The sequence below is a fragment of the Aythya marila genome (assembly GCF_965140915.1).
Source record: "Aythya marila genome assembly, chromosome: 12".
In the NCBI taxonomy this organism is placed as follows: domain Eukaryota; kingdom Metazoa; phylum Chordata; class Aves; order Anseriformes; family Anatidae; genus Aythya; species Aythya marila.
This window is the reverse complement of record NC_139053.1, coordinates 18,857,199-18,880,317: the sequence shown is the minus strand read 5'-3', so window position 1 is coordinate 18,880,317 and position 23,119 is coordinate 18,857,199. Positions and strand designations below refer to the sequence as shown.

Sequence of the window (23,119 nt, the reverse complement as noted above, 5' to 3'; positions counted from 1 at the left end):
GGCGATGCTGGGCTCCTTTGGTCGGGGGGCGGCACCTGGGGAGGGGGAGCGGGCCCGGGGGCGGCGCGGAGCCGTTCCCTTGGCGGCAGCGCCACCTGGTGCCGCGCACCGCGCACCGCTCCGGGAGGCGTCTGCCCAACCCTCCGTGCGCCCTGCTGGGGTGGGTGCTGCAGGCTTGGGGGTTTCTTTTCTTTTCCTTTCTTTTCCTTTTCCTTTCCTTTCTATTTTATTTTATTTTATTTTATTTTATTTTATTTTATTTTATTTTATTTTATTTTATTTTATTTTATTTTATTTTATTTTATTTTATTTTATTTTATTTTATTTTATTTTATTTTATTTTCTCCTTCTGCTTTCTGGTAGCTGGAGGTCCAAAAGAGAACGTCCCTTTTCCTGCATCTTCAAATTTACCATCGAAACTTTGGTGCTTCAGCACATCGGACAAACCATCTTTATGGGATGCTCCTGGGTCAGGCCTGTTCTACCCCCAGGTGGGGCAGATGGGGATACATGGCATGGAGAATCCCATGTATACTCAGCACGTGATGCTCTTGGTTGGGGGTGGTTATGCAGACTAGCAGAAAACCAGGCACTTTGGAGACTTTGCTGGTGGAAACAGATCCTTTGAATCTTTAACGGGTATTTAGAAGGCCAAGTTCTAAGTTTTGTCTGTACTTTTTAGCAGGTGAAGGCTCAGATCCATCAGGATAATTGGGTGCCTGACTTCTATATTGAATCCAATAAATTTGGAACCTACATGCATCAGTGGACATCAGTGACAGTAATTTTCACTTTTCAAAAGGGGACTTTGACTTATTTTGGAAGACCACATGCTTTCAGAAGACCTAAGCTGGACATTTGTTCACTTTCCATGCATGCTTACACCCCTAATTCCTGCCTGATACCAATTTCTGCAGGAAGACAGTGCTAGGGCTGTTCCTGCTGGCTTGGCATTTGTATGTTTGTGCCAAAAAATCTTTGGCACTGGCAGTCAATCTCAGGGACATAAATGATGCAGGGGAGAGTGTGTCTGGCTGACAGAGACCCCCATGATGAGCAGGAGATGCCCAGAGTGCTAGCAGCAGCTCTGCAATCGTGAGCTGATGTTATTCATAGCCACAATTATCAGATTGGCTCAAGAAGTGAGGAGAGGTATGCAGCTCAGTTGTTTTTTAAAAAAACTTTCATTGCCAGTACTCCTCCTGCCCAGTAAGTAACTAAAATCAGAATATTAGTAAGGAACGATAAAAGAAGGAATAAAACTCATTGTTACTGATCTTCCAGGATGGACAGCTGTCTATTTGCACAGGCTTATAAGAGGTTCTTTGAGACCAATTCCCCGTTATCTGAGGCAAACATGAATCTCCTCTTCTCAGACACTTCCTGCAGGATCTCTGAGAGATCCCCAGAAGCCTGCAGGTCAGAGGTTGAAATTCATGGTCACAGGCACATATATCAGAGCAAATGTCAGTCCTAGAGATCAGATCTGCTTGATCAAGGACTGAGATGGGTGGATATTGGCAGTGCCACCTCACTTCAGTGTTTCTTACAGTGACATAATTACTAGAGGCTGGACATAGTCATTTCTTTATTTGAGGCAGCGGGAGTTGAAACACCCAGAATGGTACAGAAAGTGCAGTTCTGTGGCTCAGCTCAGCTTCAGGCTAATTACTGAAAAAATAAGCAAACACACCTGAGAAAGCAGTATGTCAGAGCCTGGAAAGTTTTGCAGGGACTTAGAGTACCAAGAGTTCACTTGGAGCTGGACTTATTACAGCGATTGTGTTCCTATATGGTGGTAAAGAAAAGACGCTGCAGATCAACTACCTGAGTAATCGCTTCCTTCAGAGAGGTGGAAACACCAGACTTTGGAATCTGAGCAGTGCAAGTGCCTGGAAAGACTCTGAAAACATGATATCCCCCTGGAAAAACTGTAAGTATTACTCTTGTCTGAATGATTAACTTTATTCTAACAGATTGCTCAAAGATACTAAGGAGTGGCAGGAGTGGATACACTAATGCCTAGAAATGTAGAGGTTTTTGCAACCTTTCATGAATGTTTCACTTCCTTCCCTGCCCCTTTTTTCCTCTCATCTAACAGTCCCGAATGTTTGCCTTATTTCTTAAAGAAAAAAATTGCCCTGCTTTAGCCCCGCATGTTTCTGCATGGGAAGGGTGGACCACAACATAGTTGATCTGCTAGACCTCTGGAGGAGGCACGTCTCAGGGAAAGGAGCTCAGATTCTGTTCCCCATCTTGTCTCATGGGGTGAGAGCGCAGTGATTTATGTCCCTGGACTGGAGACAGGCTTGCAGTTGAGTGCCTTGACTGACCAGAAGGCTCTTCTGGAGCAGGAGGATCCAAAGGATCACAGGATCCCCAACCACAGCAGGGCTGTGTGGAAGCAGAGTGTCTGCGAAGCTGCTGCTCCGTTGGGAAGATACAAGATGCCCACCTGTCATGTAGAAGAAGCCAAAAGGTCACCACGCTGTTTTTCTTTTTTGAGGGAGAGAGCTTCTGATGAGTTTCTAACCTGTCCCGCCAGTTGTTTCCCCAAGTGCTGGGAATTACCAGTCGCATCTGGTCTAGCAGGAGCCAGCTCTGCCTTCCTCGTTTTTCCATCTGTAAAACGTGGATGTTACTGGGGCCACCATAAAGATTGACTAGATAGGTCCGTATCCTGAAGTCATTTCTCCCAGTGACTTCAGTGAGATGCCCAGCCCAGAACAATGGCAGGATACACGACCCTAAACATTTCTGCAGTGCTTTGAAAGATGAAAAGCAGTGACTTTTCTACCTATGTCAGTGGAGGGGCAGAGAAACTTTTCATGATGTTTACAGCAGACACTGCAGACATTATACATGAAAACATGGGAAATGGCGCACTTTTCTTGTATAGAGATAATCTTTAATAGATGGCAATGAGGAAATAGAGGCATTCATACACAAAAGCCTACCTCACAGAGGGGTACGTTTCCCTGACTAACGTGGTCACAGCCACAGATGTTTCCTCCAGAGCCAGAACTGCTGCATGGGGCTGTTCCTTCTAAGGAACCGGAATGAGAGAAATCCCAGCGCATGCTTTTCCTCCCCCTCCTCAACCCTTGCTGCAGTTGTAGAGAAAAATGCAGAGCCAGTGCTAGATTTTCAATGGAAGCATTTTCCTAAAAATGTTTGTTTCTCCCTTTGGAGCACTATAAGATGATTAAATTTAAAACAAAAAAAAGACATGACTTGAAGCCAGTATTTAACCATCCCTTTCCCCAGATATTTTATTGGTCTCCAATGATAATGAGCTAAGTCCTCTGTCCTTAAAAACTGCTTTCTGTGAGGGAACCAGGGACAAATGTGAATGGAGGCGCTGGAGGGCTGGATGGGGACCTGGCTGTGACACAGGAGCAGGATTTGCTGTCTTCCCACCCTGATGTTGAGACTTTTTCTTCCTTTTCTCTCCATGGAAACAAACAATCTCTGACTCTTGTCACTCAGAGGAGACTCCACAGCAAGATGGCTTGTTTACTCGCTGTTGTCTTTGGTGGATTGAAGCTGTGTGGCCTTGTCCTTGTTCCAGGAAATGCATGGACATAGCTGTCTGAAGGAAAACCCTCATGATTGTATAGTTTTCAGTGCCGAGTGGCATTTAGCCACCTCGTTTTTATTGTTAGCAGATCACAATGCCGCCTCACTGCTCTGTGCCACACACCATGCTGTGACTAATATCATTCAACAAAAGAAAAAGCCCTCCAAAGTGACCATGTTCTCGAGCCTAGTGGAGCTGGTGGAGGCTCCATTCATCCGATACTGTTTTCTCTTTGCATCTCTCCCACAAGTGGGGATAGAGGAGGAGCAGAGGGGGCAGAATCGCTCTGGGAAGCTCATACACACGCTGTAACACCTAGGGTGGTCGCTGCCGGACTCTGCACCCTCTCAGCTGCCATGGAAGTTGAGCTGGGTTTGCTCACGCTGACCAGCCTCTGGAGCTGTTCAGCATCTTTCCCCATTGAACCCTTAAAAAGAGGGGCATGCAATAACAACATCCTAACTTGTTTGTGCCATGAAAGGAGCTGGAAAGAATGCATCGAACCACATGACAAGCGAGGACATCAGGCTGCACAGAGAATAGAAAGACCTCATTTTTAATTACTTCTGAACAAAGTTGGCTCAGTAAAGTATTTCCCATTGTACTGCTGAACTTTTCTTCTCATCGCACAGCAGTGAAACACAGGCTCTTCTGCTGCTGCAAGTGAACTAAAATCAAGTCTGTGTTAGGGATCACTTCATTTCCTATTAAATGCAGACTGCACATCTATCACAGGCATTTTAGACTTCTTTTTCTTCAGCACCCTGGCAGTTCTTTCTCATTGTAAATGTTTTTATCATGAGAGTCATAAAAAGCAAGGATATCCCACCATTCATACAGAAGGAGGCTGGGGGTTAAGTGCCTAGAAGTACATTCCCTCCATTGTTCTGGGCATGAGCGGTCACCAAATGCAATTACAGAGAACAGGGTTGAAGCACTGAGGCTTCTGCAGCCCTAGACGAGTGCTTCAGTCACAGCAATAACAAGGGACTGTAGGGGCCAATATCCACCTGAGATTAGGCACAAACCCTATCCATGTATACGCAGCCAAGTTCATCCTAGGTGCTAGCAGCAGGGCCACAAATATAACCAGCAGAAAATGAAGAGTTATTACTTTAGTAAGGGTTCTCATCTTTAAAGCTTGTTAATTCAGACTGTAAATTCTTCAGGGCATGGACTTTGTGGTTTGATTGTTGCTAAAATATCTTGCGTAGTCCTGATCTGGCCAAAGTGAAACATAAGCAGGCTTCAGTTCCTCGAGTTTCATTATGAGATCAGAGTCTAAGGATTCACTAAAAAGCATTACATTTCAGTTTTGTGGATTCAGAGAAAAGTCAGAAGTGACTCATGTATAACTGATGTCTTCCTGAGCGTGCAGAGAGCCTGAAACAATAGATCTAAGAGATGCAAACTACCCCATTCACTTTTTCTTCAAAATCTGCTGTCTCCCCAAGTAGAATTTTGGTCAGCCTGCAAGAAAAAATCCACATCATACAGCTAGAGATGCCAGAAAGCCATGTAGGCTTGTGCCTTGGGCAGTCTTACATTACTTAATTAAACAGCAATTTAGCATCTTGCATTGAAATGTCTCTTAGCTAAAGATGAGCAACTTCCCAAGCGGCAGTAAGGGTACCATCCTTGTCACTGCTTCTCTTGCTGGCCAAGACAGAAATCACAGTGACTTCAGCATGTGCAAGGTCAAACTCCTACTGAAGATGTTAATATAGCTCATACTGTCTGGAATGCATTGTATACCGTGGTGTACCTCACAGGTTAGCTTGTAGAACAGCTTTGCTGCAAGTCATGCTGCTTTTTTTTTTTTTCCTTTTCAAAATGTAAATACTTAAGTTCCTACAACATCACTTCTGGTTCTCACTGTGGGAATCCTATGTCAATCCGTAGATGTGCTAGGACTCATTACAATTTTTCATTTCTAAAAGGGCGAGGTTATGTTCTTGAGTCATATTTGCCAACAGAAAACCCTGGTGAAAGTAAAGCACCCACCCTAAGCCTGCAGGACTGTGGAGACCACACTTGAGTTCTGATGACTGCTGCTCTGCCTTCATATAACAACCTCTTACTACTAAACCCTCCACAGAGGCTCTGAACCCTGGTGAGCTTTCTGTAGCAGCAGGTTCTGTTTTCAGCAGCTGCCTGTACTAATTTGTTCCTGCATGATGTTGTTCGTTTGTCATCTCTGCATTAAGAGCTTGTACCCACGCTAGCTACTACTGATTTGCTGAAGCTGCTGATACAGATGGGTTTGCAGTGGGCTGCCAAACTCTGACCTGGAGCAGCTGCTACCTTGAATTAAAAACAAGTTTTAATGACTTTATGATGCCAAGGCCCAAAGGACCTTGCCATTTATTAACAACCTGGATCAAAACTGACTATTTAAATTGGATATTATCATAGCATCAACATTATTCCAGTTCATTCAAACTGCTAATGAATGGTCCATTATCTTAAGCGTATAATAATTATTTTTCTTCTCAGAGCCTAACTGCAGTTACATATCTCTGTCTAGTTAATATCTTCACAGTAGTGTGGTTTGGACTGTTAATTGCCTTTTGGGAAAGTAACAAGTTATTATGTATTGCTGTGAAATGTGGCCTCACAAAGCATAAGACTGAAAAAAGTGACAGGCTGGAAGATAACTACAAAGATTGGCTACATGGATATAGATCTAGCACAGCTCATGCTAAAGAACCACAAACATAAATCCCCTGGCATAATGTAAGATTTTACTAGCAGAAGACAGAGAAAACTGGTATGAATGCCTTTTTTTCATTACCTTTGGAGGTCAGCTGACCTGGAACTATATGTTGTGGTTTCTGGCGATCAAAAAAACAGATGACCAAGGTTAGCATAAAAAAAATATCTTAGGAATACCTTCAAGTATTTATTTACACATGAATACAAATCATTTATCACTTATAAATTTCTTTTGACTCATTCTGCCTCAGTGAAAAGCAAAAAAAACACATTATTTTCCTCCCAAAAAACCCTAAGTGGTCATTCTTATCTGCACTGAAACTTCAGAGATTAAAAAAAAAAAGAAGAAATCGGAGGATGAAATTCTCACAGACCATAGAAGGCTGGTTCAACCTGCAATATAACAGGGGAAGTTCAAGACAACTGAAGTTTTCTCTGGCAGAATAATGCTTTTTAACTGCTGAGGTCACCTGGGCGTCATCACCAACACAAGCAGTATTGCAAGAGTCAAAAAGAACATCACATGATCATGTTACTTAATTCGCCATCATTTGGAAGGGGAAGGCAGTGATGTGCAATTATTTTTTGTTTTTCTTTCCTCCGCTTTCTAAGCCAATGATGTAATGAGTATGTTTCAGCAGTAGCATAACCCCTGACTCCTATCCTTGAAGCATGCAACTACTGAAACAAGATGCAGAGGCCCCCGAAGTGCTCATGTCTGAATTCATACAAAGTGACACTGAAAATAATTTTGAGCTGGAGGAAAAGAGAGCTCAGCAAAGCACAGCACTACTTCTTCAGAAACCTATCCTACGTTGACCTTCCAGGAAGTTGAAGCAATGCTTTCCTTGAGTCCCTCCTGTGCAGAGCACATGATAACAGAGTTTTTTATTTAACTGTATGAAATGTCTGACCCTTGAGGCATAATAATGTACTTAAAATATACTTAACAGTACCCTCTGGCTAAAAAGAGTTTCCAACTTATACATTAAAAAAAAAAAAAAATCCATTTGGATGCTTACTTTGACTATGTGCCCAGCATCAATGGCAAAACTGCTTCTGTTTAGAAAGGATGGTTCAGCCAAAATTCAGCTTGTTTTTCAGGAATGAAGAACTGAACAAAAATTATAATAAAAGCCATACCACATAAATCATCATTCTCCTCTACACTGGAAGTGTTCATGTGTGTCTAAAAACTTACTTTAAGCTAGTAGTTGATAGCACTTCTGCAAATAAAATTTGTCAGTGCTGCTCCCTAATGCTCATCACTGTCTGCTGCTGTGGGTGCAGGAAGACCACACTGGTGGTGACAAAAACACAGCAAGAACGGGCTTTGCTGCTATCTCCAGCAACTTTTCAAAGAACTAGGACTAATCATCAACAAGTTTTGACTGTGGTTTGTCTGCTTTTCATTTCCACTACAATGAGCATCTATTAATGTAATTTCACAGAGGCAATGGAATCACACCACATTATAAGAGACAAGACAATCAGGAAAAGAATCTGTTTTATAATTATCTACATCCATCAAAAAGGCACCTGAAGTGTTTTGGGGGAGAAGTAGGGGAGAAAAAAGTTTCCTCTCCCAGACTGAAATAAAACATACAAAGTTTAGAGAGGGCTGAATTAACAAAATAAACCTGAGAAGGGGGCTACCTTCTCTTCCACCTGATGTTAATAGTTATTACTAGAACGTGGGGGCTGAGCCAGTGTTTTTACAGCAGTTCTTCAAGAGCACAAATAGGCCAAGGTCCCTTCCCCCATTTTTACGAAAAATATGCTGAAAACTCGCATCAGGCAAACACCGTTTCTTAGTAAACATAACTGTAACCTTTAAGACAGATTTTCTGCAGCTGGCTTTAAAGCTCGCAAGTACAAATCTGCAGGTACAATCTGTAGATGACAGAACATAACCACCTCGCTCCATGTGGCTGCGCACAGCTACCAAAGGGCAGGTTTTTGATCCAGGCCTAACAGATGTACACTCTGAACAGCAAATCAAACCAGGGCCAATGAAAAACAAATATACGCAACGTGGGTAGTTTGTGGACAACCATTTAGAGAAAAGGCTCCTCTGTCATCCATCTTGACAAACGCACTTTGCATGTACAACTGCAGGAATGGGGCAGGCAAGTCAGCTGTGAGATGTATGCCTCGTTTGTTTGAAAAGCTGGCTTTGCCTTTGTTGTTTGGCCTGCAGAGATCAGCGCATATACTAATAACCTTGAAAACTTAGGTCAGCTTCTTGCAAAACAATAAAAACACGCCTTTTTTTTTTTCTCCATTCAAATTAATTTCTGACTATTGATTTCTACTTGCCCTTTGTTTCTCTGATTCTTGGCCAGCTCAACTCGCAAAGTATTACCCCCAAGGCTCAAGCCTTTCAAAGAGGATACAGCACTCTCTGCAGCTGCTTTATCCTTGTAATCGAGAAAAGCCCTGTGCTGTGCTCCCTGCCAATTCACTTTTAAAGGAGTTGCATGGAATTCCCTTAAAGCATATTTCAGCTCGCTCACTCTTACGTTGGGAGGTATGTTCCCCACATACACAGTAGTAATCGTGCCAGATCCCTCTAATCTGGGACTTAAAGAATCACTTTCAACATACTGTTGTCCCAGTTGAGCCGAGCCCATTGCAGCCTGTGGTCTTGTATTTCCAGGCATTGCCTTCTCATTTAACGCTGCTGACTTGTTGGTGTTTGCCAAGTCTGGATGTTCGTCTTGGAGGGTAACATCCTTGCCTGTCTGTTTCTCTTTGTATCGAAGACTCTTTAGGATGGGGATTTTTGCCAGCATCTCATAGCTGACCTAAAAAAGGAGGAAGACAGATACAATTATGAGATTTTTCTTCCAGAAAAAGATGACCATCAGGGCCCATTTGTACCATAAAAAGAGCGGAACTTTATTATATTGCTGCCATTTGAAGTGCCAGAGCATTCACAATGTTACTAATTGTTGGCTGGATTCTGAAGATGCTCCCTAAATACACACTGCAGGACAAAAATAAACATTAGTTACTCTTTAAGCGAGCAGTACAATGTAGATCCAGCAGGAAAATCAAAACCAAACCCAGAGCTATGTGATTTTGACATTTATTTATCAGGGCGTTTTCAGATTTGCATTCTCATTGTTATCCCTTAATATTTGCTTTGACCAAGGGCCTGTGCTCCTGCTCTGGCAGAATCTTACATGCCTACAATTCATCAGACCATCAGGCACTTTCATTCTGCAGACCTCCTTGCTTTCTTTTCCCCCCAAAACAGGATATCCCGTAGGCTGGGTCATACAATGGGGAGGGACCATGGTGTTAGCTTGCAGCTGGGGAGCGTGCCTTGTAGCGGGGCTCCTACGAGTGTGGGCCCAGCTGGAGGCACGTTCTCTGGTTGTGGCACATCACCACAGCCCCTCTCTTGCCATTTGACCTCACACACCACCCGCAGCTACTCATCAGATCCCACACCACTCTGCTGGGCTGGATCACAGAACGGAAGAGTGTCCAAACACTTACTTCAAAACTGTGAACTCTCTGTCCCTCCATCCAGCCCCAGTTCATAAGCAGCTTTTCTGGAAGGGCTCTTCCTCTCAACAGCTGAACCCTATCCATCTCAGGCATGAGATGCCCCAGGCTGCACTCAGTGACTGGCAGGAAACGCAGTGGTTCCCTAGCTAATGTGGTCTAGCTCTTGGCTTGCAGACTGCAGTTGGAAGCAGCAGTAATTCGTACTTGGCTGCTGGACAAGCAGAACATCCATCAACACAAGATCCAATTCTTAAATTTAGGGAGCAAAACAGAGCCTGGGGAAGTGATGCCTGAGCTAGCAGAGTCCCAAGCTAGTAGCCCACACAGTGCGAGCAAGCCACTCTCGCAGGGTGTTGTGCTCAAGAGTATGAGCCACGACCTCGGCAGGCTGTCCTGGACCAGCACCAGTGTACCCTGGCCAGAATATACCTACAGGGCTCAGCTCAGAGCCCCTGAACTCCCGGTTCTACAACGCTGTCCAGGGGAGCTTCGATCTGACTGCACCACAAGAGGTCTAAAATTCACAGATCTCTAGGGAAAGGAACCCAACTTTGACGTGACTGGAGTAAAATTGAAGACAGGGTGGGGGCAATGCTAGGCTTAGGTAACAGGAAAGGCAGTCAGCAGGAGTTCCTTAAATGTTTCCAGGCAGGACTCCTCTTCTGAGGAGCAAACAAGTAAGCTTGACTTCAGGCTGAAATTAAATACATACATTTCCATACAGCCCAGCTCCGCCTCGTTAATATAATATCAAACAGCAGAACAGAGCTAACCATCACAAGCAGAGGCAACCTCCATTCTGCCACACTGCAGACCCAGAGTCAAGGTGTTTGGGATCAGGCCCTTTAAACAAGCAAACTTTACGGCTGAGAATAATTTCTGTACAAATCTGGCCTGATCTGGCAGCCAGTACAGAGAGGCAAGGACTTCCTCTGGGGTTCTGGGAGCCTCAGCACTCTGAAAGGTACATGCCATTTTCAGATTTTGAAGACTTATTGCTCTGTGGATTCCTGGACTAATTTGTTTTTCTCAGCCAGGAATTCAGACTGCTGGGTTTGACGGCAAACTCCCCTTCCCTGGGCAATACAACATCAAACCAATGGCTGAAGCCATCTTACTTTGTTTTTACTGGCCAACAATTAGGAACATTTGTTGTCCTCTGTCAAATTTATATGTGAAACGTAAGCTCTATGCTAATTAAACCAAACAGGAAAAACATTTTTCTATTCTCATGCAACTAATCACTCCTGGACCCAAAGAACAACCTTAACCTATTACCAAGTGTGTGCACAGTTCCTTTCGCCCTGAAATTAAATTCAGCTCCTAAGGCATGGATGGGGAGTTTAGCAAGAAAGAGCAATACTACCAAGAGCAAGTCCTCACCCACTTAGCAGATTAAGGGAATCGTTGAGCAGGGCCATTCAGAGGATGGAGTTGGAACTCCCAGTCTATGAAGGACAAACTGAAGAGAAGATTTAGATAATCCAGGGTCAGCATACTTTCTAAAGGAGAGTTCAACTGGCCAGGCTGCAGTACAGTCTCTCTTCTCACTGGAGTGACCAGCAGTTTTTGGTATCTGACTGGAGCTCCTGGTTCAGGATCCCTGCAGCTTCAGGTAGATCTACTTGCAATAGCATGTATGTCTTCAGAAGGACTATGAACTGATTTTCTATAAGAGCTGAAGTTCTGATCATCAAAAAACACCACAAAATGAGCCTATCATTACCTGAAATGCAGCCCTGGGTAGGCATACTAGTGAGAAACCTCTAAGCAGCAAAGACAGTTGATTTGGCACTTAGATTTGTTTGCAAAAAAACAAACAAATAAAAAAACCCACCAACCAACCAATCAAAAAAATACATTAAACTAGTTCTAATACTGTCAACTGACATCCTTCTGTCACAGAGTGACACAGAATTTACCTTTAAGACTATTTTCCCTGGAGTCTAGGAGAAATTTTCATCTGGGCCAAAGCTTTCAAATCCTTCCCTATTTTTCGCTCCTTTTATGTCAAAGAATGGCAGAAAAACTCAGTTTGGGAATTCAGAATATCGTTTCACCACCTTTTTTGGGGCGCAGGGGGTGAGAGACAAAAGGGCAAAAGGGGCAGTGGGTGGCACAGGAGGGGAAAAAACTTGCTCTGCTCTGTTGCAAAATACCAAACAAAAGAACTCCTTTGTGGTAGTACAATGTGTTGCTAATTACGATCACGAAAAAAAGTTTCTTTTGTCTTGTGAGCTGGGGAGGATTGCAATGATTTATTTCCATGTGGAGAGAGTCCAAAGATATTCCTCCTCTCTTTCAAACAAGCTGCACGTTTCTTGGTCCTGTGCCGGCTGGTCACTCCTCCCTAGCCTTGCTTAGCACTTAGAGCTAAGCCAGGACACAAGGGACTCGGGCTCTGCCCCGTGTTTTGTTGATCCCATTATGCAGACCTGGGCAACCCCAGTGGCGGAAGCTCCTTCCCTCGCTCCCCCTTTCCCTATAAAGTCAGAGCCAAGCCATTTATTGATGTTTGTAAACTTCGTATTGAGTGTTGGGATTTAGATGATTGGCTTTGGCAGCGAAGCCAGCTGAAGAAGTTTCCTATTATCCCTTGACCACCAATTCCCAGGCCGCTTCCACGCTTCAGCCTTCTGGGGTCGGACACCAGAAGTGCTTCTGGGGCTGTGCTATGAACTCAGTAACTGAAGTGATTCAGGTTAAAAATAACTCCACCAAAGGCAATTAATCATTTAACAATCCTGCCTACTCCCTGCCATGGCTGGGAGAGCCTTGGGGAAAGAGGACAGCAGGGTAGATGAATTCTTCTGGCACACAATTACCGGGCTATGGGAAAGGAGCTGAGAAGGGAAATGTGGCCCCTCTCTGACAGAAACCTGAAGCAAACAGACTCTGGGATGCTGCCTGCCAATAAAAATCTCCCAGCACTTAACCCTGAGCATCCACTCTTACGACACCTGGTTTGGTCCCAAAACAACGTAGTGGCAGATGGACTTCTGGAAAGCCTCTGCTGGAACGTCGGGGCTCTCCTCAGCCACTGTTATTCCAGAAGAGCGAATGTAGCCACTTTCAATATTTTGCTGGAGAAAATGAAAGATGTGTTTGTCCTCCGACAGAATGAGTAATGCTGACCCCTGATACAGTGCAGGCCAAGCCAAACACCACTTTGATTTCCCTGGCAGCAAAGGCAGTGCAGTTCTGATGTAGGGCCCATAAAGCAAGGACAGTTATAGATCGCAGAGGATGCTTAGTCTGTTATTTAATTCTGCTTCTCATAGCAACCCATCTGGGCACACCAAATGATAGAGGAACACGTGGCTCCCAATGGATACAGGTGTTGCTGCCCTGCCCTGCAAGGCCGAGGGCAAGACCAAACAATCTTTAGTAGAGCAGATCTACCAACCCTTCCAAGTACCAAGGCTGGAAGGCCAAAAATGTTTACAAGATTCATTTCTGCCCACGCTGGGGGATGCCTGACCTAAGACTCCTCATAAAGGCCTCCAGAACAGAGCCCACTTCTCATGTTGTCTCCTTCATCAGTTGCTTGTTTCAAGGAGTGCACTGCTCACAGGGGTTTAAAGCACAAAGCCAAGACAGCTAGGACAGGCCAGCACAGTCGAACATTTTGTGCAAATGAATGATAAAATGTCCAAATATGTGCACGCAATCCGAGGGCATATTTCTGGGAGCTGGCAGCCCATGAAGTCTGCGAGCGTCCCTCAGGAGAAACTTATGCAACCCACATTTGGAATCCATCAGCAAAAACCGAGTCCCTGGACTCTGCAGCAAGGGTCAGATTTGCAAAGGTGTCGAGATGTTTAACCATGCGTGGAAGCCTGCCCTGCTCACGCCATCCCTCAAAACAAGCCCACCCCAAAAACAAAACAAAAAGCCCGAGCTAAACCAACAGTAATTTTTTTCTGATGGCAATGTGTCCCTGCTAAAGGTTTTGCCAGCTTGATTGCGTGAATTTTTTGAGCTCTGAACCAGCATTATTTTACTTTCCAAACATTCTATCGCAGACCCAAATCAAAAGCTGTTTGTTGTCAGTGCCTCTCTGCCACTGCATATTAAACTCTTCCAACATCAGACCCAGGGATGCTCCTAGTTCATTTCATTTTGGGAAAATTTTTTCCTACTTCTATAAAATTCTCAGCAAAAGAGTGATTGAAAAAAACACAACAAAAAAAAACAGAAGGAAATGCTTGCTAGAATCTAGTGATTTTTCTACCAACCATTCTCATTTCCCTCTTCATACCCCCAAGTATTTTAATTGGTCTGTACAGTTTCAATTTAAAATAAGCACAGCACAAATAACTTCACAATTGTGACACACATAATTGACAGCATCGCAGATAAAGATCACAGCTACCCATACAAAATGCTAAATGAGAAAGTAAGTTGGTTCATGAATTTAGAGTTCCCAGAAACAATGGGTTGGATTTTCTAGGCAGATGAAGCCAAATAACTCTCCACTGGTATCCAAATAAAGTTTTCCAGAGTGCTCAGCTCTTAGCGGCTCTTGCTGCCCTCCAAGAGCACTTACACATTTTTCAAACCCCTCAACTCCAGTGCAGAAAGCTTACCTGTATACAAGTTCCAGTATCACCTTCGTAATTTAGACGTGTTTCTAGAGTGCCTAGCACTTATTTTGATAATGCTTCCTTGGTACTAACACTGTAGCTCTTATACTTCCTTTGAAGTCTTTAAAAATCAGCATTTCTATGACAAAAATCACAGTATGTAATTATTTGCACCTGTTCCCATACTTGACTCACTACTTCCTTCCTACACAGCATGTAAGGACCACAAACACTCCAAGAAAACACAGTGCCTCTTTGAGCACAGAAACCTAGCCTGGAGATACGCATTTTGTTTACTCTGCAGGTACCCTTTTACCTCATTATGAGCTGAAAACAGAGGGTACCTATTAATGGCTATTTATCCTAACAGCTTTAGGAAAGCACATCCTTTGCAGCAATTCTTAGCAGTAATCCCGTGTTTGCAAACACCTTTAATTCATTTTGTAAGTCATTGTCTCGGCTTGATCCAGTGAAGGATGATTTTTTTTTTGCAATGTACTTTACACATCACCCACCTTAAAGCAGTTAAGCTACTTTCTGTTGACAAAACACCATATTCAGAAGTGGGGTATTTATTTACTGACTACCTCTTGATTCGTTTAGTTTTGCAGAGAGGAACAGGAATACAACAGCAAAGCCAGGATTTGAAGAAGAAAAGGATGAGAAAATAATGTAGTAGCATCCAGGTAAAGCTGATGGACAAACACTTAAATAGCCCCAACCAAATCCTACCTTTTTAACAACCTGACAATTAACTAGACCTCCCACCTCCAAGACCCTCTGTGCAGGAGTCGATCACAGTTACCTCCACAGCCACAAACAACATGTATACAAGTTGCTCAGTTCCCTGTGCAAGAATAATGCTAAATTCTTTCTTCTTCATACAGAAAACACTTTGTTGTTGTCCTGAAATAACAGAAACATAATTATCGCCATTGACTAGTGTTCTCCAACATTATCTAGTCAACACAAGCTCTGAAGAACAGCCAAAAGCTGTTTTATATGTTAAATTAACACTCAAACACTTAAAGCTTGGTCATGTAAAGAGCTCTGTTCTCAGTGAAAGCTGTAAAAAGTTCAGTGAGAGCTGCATTTTTCAGACACCACCACTAATGCAGGGATTACTACAGAAAAAAAGTTTCACTACGAGACACAAACTAGCTGAAGTCAATGTGGTGCAGGCTTTAGATAAAACTCTACTAAGCATCTCCTCAAGCTTTAGAAACAAGGGGTTGAGACAAATACTTTGTAAGCTTTTGAGCAACATTCTGTAACACAAATCTTGACTTTTTCTTTGCAAAGCAAAGAAATGCAAAAGAAACATTGAATTTGATAAATTGCTTGGGGATTGACTTGAATCTTCCGCGTGTTTTTTGCCACTGGTAGAAAGTCAAGGGCCCCTGGAATAGACTGTGCCCCAGACCCTTAAATAATGTTGCTAGCAAAAGGAAGGAGACAGGAGGTGGGGGGGAAGCATTAGCAAGGCTGCTTACTGAGACTGGTCTGACACTAAGAGAGACAGACTATAATCAAAAGTATGTTGGCAAGATGGATGGAGCACAAGGAATAGGCCTTCAAAACAATTACATTCAATAATACCCTAAAAATTATAATTCAAAAATAATTCAATGGAAAAAATGCACTAGAACAGAGAAAGCTTTTATTTATTTAATTTTAACCTCAAATCCTCAACCACAGTCAGGGTAAATCACTCTCTCACCATCGGAATAAAAATAGTACTGGCTAGAATTGTTTGTTGTAGATACATTACCTTAACAAATGCAACTTTTTACTTTGTTCACCACTTGCCAAACAACTGATTTCCCTAGAAGTATTCAGCGGTATTTCTCCAGAGCTTTCTGCAGAGAAAGGGTACGCTATGCCTCGTTTTAACATTTATACTGCTACCCAGTCATGCAGGATTAGGTCTTCTCCCTAACCGGATGGCTTTTTGGAATGAAAATCTAATGACAAAGAAAACGTTTTCCCAGAATGCAATTCCAGTAGAATAATTTCCTAAATGCTTTTCCAAAACCATTTTTGAAACCACTGAAGTTTCTGACAATTACCAGAAGAAAAAAAAACCAACAAAACACAAAGAACTCCAAATGCATAATACAATCATTGTCAATAAATAATGATACGTGATTTAAAGCAGTATTAAGTCACTGTTCCTCCACCTGAAAACGAGCTCTGTCCTCTGGAAGCCAACCCCATACATTCGCTATGTAAACAGCAATGTATGAGCCACTAAGTCATGCTTTTCTTTTAGAACTGGAGCAGCAAGTATTCCACCCATTCCGCACAATCTAATGCCATAAAGTTGTCTCCAAAGTACTGCCTTCATAAATTGAAGGCAGGCAGTTTTATTAAGCACTCAAGAATTAGATATAAAACAAAATGGAGAAGTCCCTCGTCTTACATAAGCTGTTATATTGCAAACAACTACAAGAAATGATGCCTCTCTTAAAACTCCATGAACGATGGTTTTGGCAACTCTCACCCTATAATTCATTTGATACCATAACTTCAGCTTCAATAATATACTTCATCACTATCACCATCTACAAACCACTGAACATTTACACTGTATTTTTGTTTCATTTAACAAACACATTTGCTCCTCTTCCAAGTATTTCCAAAGTAACAAATGTGTTTATATGTAATTTTCCCTACGGGATTAAAAATGGAGAAATTATCAACAGAATGCTGGTACCAGTAAGCCATTGTTAAGAGAGGTAACTTGCCTTATGCCATATTATTCCCTGTGGTTTCGGTCGTTTGCAATTAGTCTTGATAGTTCTTGTTGGTGTGAGTATATAATCAACGGTTAAATCATGATCATCAAGAAGCTCTTCTGCTATGTCAAGCACCTACAAGAAGCAAGAGATTGGTTAAAAACAAATTCATTAAAATTGTGTATAATTCCTGATGTCATGTAACGTGCAAATCTAGTAGTGACCCTGGAAACAAAGTAAAGGTGCTACCCCAAAATCATTCCAAGTTGTCACTTCAGAGCAGATATTTTATCTTACCTGGCAGTCATGCACAATAGTAACTACAGGTGTCTCCTCCTTCACTGCTCCCATTGACACCATCATTGCATATTCCATGTCTGCATAGCCTTCACCTTTTCCAATTCTCCAGCCTAAAACACACAAGAGCAAAAGGTGATGGTAGACACAAACAGCACAGTGGAAAGAACGGTAACTGTCAAAAGCATGTGATTAAACTCTGCAGCCTGCAACAGATAAACCAAGCAGAGAGTTATAACTTGGCAAGAATTCAGATCAATGTCTTTCACAAAATGCAACTTTACTTGGAATTAAAACTGAAATTAAAGTTAAACATTAGTTTCAACAAACACTTGGAAGATGCCAGGATCCTTCCACTGAGAACAAACCAAATCCAATCTAATTTGGTTAACACAGCAACCTATTTACCCACTGTAATTAGAACCACCTACTCACATCAAGCACAGTTTAACTTCATGTAAGTAAAGAGGAATCTGGGTCACATACAAAGTGCGTTTTATTTTTAGGCAATGGGTGAAGTCAACAGTTTTTCACCACCAACGGTTCTTCAAAAGACTACAAAATGCAAAATCTGATCCCCAAATAGGTACTGAATCAACAGCTGCAACTGAGTAATTCTCCTGAAGGCCAGAACAGTGGCCTGCATGCTCTAAACCACACTGCTGCCTGCCCATCAAGTCTCCGCAGCATTGTTGTAAACCAGGCATTGAATCTTCCTGCTTGGACTGGGAGCAGTGATTTGACACACAGAAAAGACAGAACTTAAGGCCACAATTAAGCTCCAAGGAGATTTTCAGGTCTGCCAAAATGAAGATGTAACACTGCGAATCACAACCTTAACACCCTCCTCCTGGAAAGCTTACAAGGCTTTATCTTACCTTTTTCGGAGACAGCCACTGATCCTACAACAACCAAGTCCACTCGTACTTTCCCATCAAGACCTACAGGCACACTGTATTCTTTTATACCCTGCAAGAAAAACATAGCTTTAGGTTCACACACTGCAGAGTCTTCCAACCAGTGAGGCTGAAATCCACGGTACTTTGATAAATCCAAGTGACTCCCCATGTTTCTAAGTGTTTCTTCCATGTATAGCCAAGTTGTAAATGTCTGGAAAGGGATTCCCTCTAGGGAATCCTAGAATACATTTTCTACTACAGTGACAAGGATTCTGGCACACGTCAGGCAGAGCTAAGGGAGGTGGGCCATTTTCTAAACAAGGCTGCTTTTTTAGGATCAAAACCTTACATTTGAAACCCTTGATTCAGCATCTATTTCTGAAAATGAGGGCAAATGAAACTTACCCTCCCACATAAGATATAGATTCATGTTCACGAGCAACGCCAGAGCAGTACAAATTCTTAAATTAGCTCTCACATACAAATCACAAGGTTAATTTAGACAGACGGCTACAGCCTGAAGACGTTAAACTGTACCCAAAATGCACAACAAGGTACAGATGCTGGATTACTCTCTTTTTCACACTGTATACATAGCACTACCAGCATCTCCAGACCCAAATCTTTAAAAGCACATTCTCAAGATGCCTGTGTGTTCCCTGAGACTGTATTCCTCAACGCTTTGCTGTGTGATCACCATTCAGGATGTACCACTGCCAAGCTAAGCTATCTTTACCCAAACTTCCTAACTACAACACCAATGAACAGAAAAACACATTGTTCCTGACAAGCGAGGAAAAAAAAACACCTTACATAGCCCTGTCAACCTTCTTTAATTCCTCTTGCCCCCTCGCCCCCTTCAGGATCCTCTCTAAAGGACACATCCTAATAAAATTCTGTCCAGAGTTGCAGAAATTAAAAACAGAGCTTTATTTAGTTTTCAAACATCAGACGTTTAGAACTTAAAGATATCTCGGTATTAATTCACTCTTAATACACGTATACAGCATAAAAAATCCTCTTCATGCCAACTCAACCCTGTGCTAAATTAATCCTCACAATATAAAAACCAAACATTTTCAGGATGAAGCATAAAACCAAGAAAATTGGTAATTTTTGGATGACTCCAAGTAATAAGGCTCACCATCCACTTCACAGCAGTGTGCCAAGATCAGTTTGCACAGTGCTTTGTCAATATAAACTGCTAATAGCATTTATTCATTAGTAAGCCTGTTTGGGGAAGAAACAGACGTGGTGGTAAGATCCTAGATCAGGCATGAGGCCTGAAGCAGGTCAAAAGAAAGGTCCCTTTCAAAAAGGTGCTCTTCAATCCTGAAAAGCTTAATTAATAACCTTAATAGAACTTCCGACAAAGAAAGCTGCTACTAATTACCATCCACTTACAAACCTCAGTTATATTCTAGGTTACTCTAGAACTTTATTGCCTTCAGCAGGAGATAAAGAAGAAAATAAAACTATATAGCAAAACTATTCCTTCTGTAAAGTTAAATTATGACATCAAATGATGATGCATGTAAACCAACATAGGTTTCTCTGCCAAGTGACTTTAGCTGTACAGTATGACATTTTAACACCAGAGGGCAGCAACACACCACGTTTCAAAGAAAACCACCACGCACCCACTACATACACATTATTTTTATACTGTCAGTTGAGGCAAAACACAGAATTACTGTTTCTTTAAACTTAAGACTGTGGAAGAACCGATCTTTCCTACTGAGTAACTCCTAATATTTTATTGACCAGATCAGGCAAAAACCATAAACACTAAAATACTCCTTATAGGCTTTACTAGCTTAAAACTGCAGAAATAATAAAGGAATAATATTTATGAAGCTTAAAGATCCAAGCCACCTATGAAAGTTGTTCATAATGTTCCAAAAAGCATTCACAAAATATACTGTTCTATTCATAAATTAAATAGACCTGAAAAAAATAAGTTGCATCATGACTTAAATACTGCCAAAAGATGTGTGGATGTGTACACAACACCAGGAACAACACACTAACAGAACAAGCTGTCAGGTAGCAGCTTGTATTCCAACTCCTAGTTGGACTGTCATAACACAACACTCTCCCACATGCTAATTCAGACTTTGCCCATTTTGTGTCCCTACTCGAGACGTAGAACATATCCGCAGGATCTCCTTGGTGGCACCTGCAGGTGGAACAATCCTATTGAACAGGCCACTTCTCAGCCGCGGGGTGGGAACCAGCAAAGTCTTCCTTGCCTGTGAAACAGAAGGAGTTACCACATTAAAATGAGGCGGGCTTGTTTTACACCAAAGAAACATTTTTACTGCCCCATAGATCTCCATGTGGCCAGTCATCTTATTTGCTACGAGTTGTTAGCATCGGTGACTGTGTAGTGGTGGTCGATGAATCCTCTACACTACAGTACAGCTACAAGGATCTATTTAAAAAATACAGGGCAAGACACGTCTGTTGGTCTAAAGTATGTGTGCACAAATAAGCTACTCATGATAGTAAGCTAGCAAACAGTCATAGGTCTGACATACATGTATGTCCTGTGATAAATGTGTGGCAATTTGAGGCAAGGCCACCTGACGTGTTTCTGGGAATTACACCACAAAACCATGGGAACAGCTGTCGGTCTGCAGAAGTGCACTACTTTACCAAAACTCTATGTGCACCTTTGTAGTTTGCCCAAAAGGCAAGGACACAATGACATAATCAGCCCTGTGGAGCTCAGGACTGGTAAAACTCCTGCAGGAAAAATGGCAGGAGTTGGCCACGAGGTGCTACTAAGCACCACACTGTTGTCCCACTCTCCTCCTCAGGGGTGCAAGGCGCTCAGTTACCTGCAGTGCGGCTAGCCGAACACCTTCCAGAGGCTTATCAGGATCCACTTTGATCACACTTGCTCTGCTGAATGCATCGAGCTCTTTAATAGAGCAGCAAGCCTGGTGGGACCCCTGTGTGAAGAAAGGAATTGGGAGAGAAGGGAATGCATTCACTTACTTCTAGTGTTAGAAAGCGAGCATTCTTCTGGGGAGCATCGGGATTTATTTTTACAGTACTGGCAGCTTTGAACTCCTGTAAAGCCAGAAGCCTTGTCGCAGCATGAGAGGCACCCTGTTTTCATAAAATAACCGTACATCACCAAGGAGTTCAAAGCAGAGAGGGGAAATTTTTTACTCTTTCATCCTGTAGAGATGCTAACTTCCCCAGATTTGAAACACGAGGGACACACTGCTAATTTTGTGATCTTCTCTATGCAAAGGAAATGCGTACCAACAGTGGCTGAAGTCTTGACTAACATCTTGCAGGGCACAGAAAAAAAAGGGGATTTGGGTATGCTCACTTTGCCTAAGTCGGCCCCGTTCACACCTGATTCAAAGCTGGAGGGCAATTTCCCTTCGTAGTCAACAAACACAAAGAGGTTCCTTTAAACACAAGACACAGAGGCTGGTTTTGGAGGAACCACTTTCTGTATGAGTCGCTTTTTGCGGAGACTATATTGAACTCAAGAAGTTAAGTTCTTAGAGTGAGGTGCAAAAACCCAGTGAGGCATGAACAAAACGCAGCGCACGCCTGCCACGGCATGTCTGTGGGAGATGATGGAATGGCTCGCGTGGGAAGGGACCTCAAAGATCATCCAGGTCCAACCCCCTGCCACAGGCAGTGACACCCCCCAGTGGATCAGGCTGGCCAGGGCCCCACCCAGCCTGGCCTTGGGCACCTGCAGGGATGGGGCAGCCACATCCTCTGGGCACCCTGTGCCTCACCACCCTTACAGTGCAGAATTTCCTCCTAATACCTAGTATAAATCTTTTCTCTTTCAGTTTAAGACCCTTCCTCCTCATCCTATCACTACCTGCCCAAGCCGAGCCCCCTTCCACCCTCTTTTTCACCCCTTGTAGCACTGAAACCCTGCAGCGAGCTCTCCCTGGCTGCTTCCCTTTGGCAGCCTGCACACCCCCAGCCCCTCCTCACACCCCCCAAACCCCCAAACTCACCCCCCCTCACCTTGAAGTTGGGGATGCGGCCGTGCACGGGCCGCGGTGTGTCCGCCAGGCCGCTGCTCTCCAGGTAGCCCCACACCAGCTCCCGGACGCCGCCCTTGGATGTCCCTGAGGGGCCGGGGGGGCAGCGCTCAGCCCCCACCGCCCCCCTCCCCTCTCCCACCCCATCCCCTCAGCCCAACCGTCGCCCCCCAACGGTCACCCTCGCGTCCCCCCGTGACGTAACGCGCCCCCCCGTGACGTCACGCCTCACGCCGTGACGTCACGCCCCGCCCCCCGCCGCTCACCCACGCGCGGCCCCGCGCCCCCCTGCATGGCGGCCAGAGCCGCCCACAGGAGGGGCTTCCGGGTCCGGCTTGGCTCCGCCCACCGCTCCGGGAGGCTACGGTGGGGCGGAGGGGACAAAATGATGTGAGGGCGAAGGGGAAATGGGGGGGAATAGGGATAGGGATAGGGATAGGGATAGGGATAGGGATAGGGATAGGGATAGGGATAGGGATAGGGATAGGGATAGGGATAGGGATAGGGATAGGGATAGGGATAGGGATAGGAATGCCCCCAAAACAAACCCCCTCTCCTGCCATAGCCCCCTCTGCAGTGCTACGTGCTGTGAGGAAAATGCCAGCCCCAACCCAGGGGCCTTTTCCCAGGACGTGCCTCAAAATCTCAGCCATGTCCCCGTGCCTTGCCAGCCCCTGAGAGGCCACATCTTGACGTAAAACTAAGAGCAGAAATCAGAGAGAGCTTCTGTATGGAAACAGAGCACGGCACAGCCCCC

At 43.7% G+C, this 23,119-nt stretch overlaps 1 protein-coding gene across 6 annotated transcripts; it reads right to left on the bottom strand.

Annotated features, from left to right (window-relative positions):
- Positions 1 to 1,493: 1,493 nt before the first annotated feature.
- MTHFSD (methenyltetrahydrofolate synthetase domain containing) lies at positions 1,494 to 22,665 on the bottom strand. Of its 6 annotated transcripts, none has more exons than XM_082769922.1 (10): positions 22,629 to 22,665; positions 22,346 to 22,449; positions 21,178 to 21,291; positions 20,473 to 20,586; positions 18,314 to 18,404; positions 17,436 to 17,548; positions 17,148 to 17,273; positions 8,903 to 9,102; positions 6,375 to 6,414; positions 2,379 to 2,455 (listed from the first exon to the last, which is right to left on the bottom strand). In XM_082769922.1, the coding sequence occupies exons 1-9, from the start codon at positions 22,654 to 22,656 to the stop codon at positions 6,399 to 6,401; spliced, it is 906 nt and encodes a 301-aa protein (XP_082626048.1). In that variant the 5' UTR covers positions 22,657 to 22,665; the 3' UTR covers positions 2,379 to 2,455; positions 6,375 to 6,398. The 6 variants fall into 6 exon arrangements, with proteins under 6 accessions (XP_082626046.1, XP_082626048.1, XP_082626047.1 ...); XM_082769923.1 differs by lacking the exon at positions 2,379 to 2,455 and adding an exon at positions 5,035 to 5,050; XM_082769920.1 differs by lacking the exon at positions 6,375 to 6,414 and having other exon boundaries at positions 1,494 to 2,455.
- Between the last annotated feature and the right edge of the window lie 454 nt (positions 22,666 to 23,119).

Bases quoted from the DNA above. Each gene is read 5' to 3' on its own strand.
- MTHFSD (XM_082769919.1), bottom strand. From the start codon at position 22,656: ATGCAGGGGGGCGCGGGGCCGCGCGTGG. The intron at 21,452-22,345 runs GTGAGGGGGGGT...TTATGAAAACAG, and splicing joins GCCGCATCCCCAACTTCAAG to GGTGCCTCTCATGCTGCGAC. The intron at 17,274-17,435 runs GTAAGATAAAAT...TGCTTCTTGTAG, and splicing joins CTATTGTGCATGACTGCCAG to GTGCTTGACATAGCAGAAGA.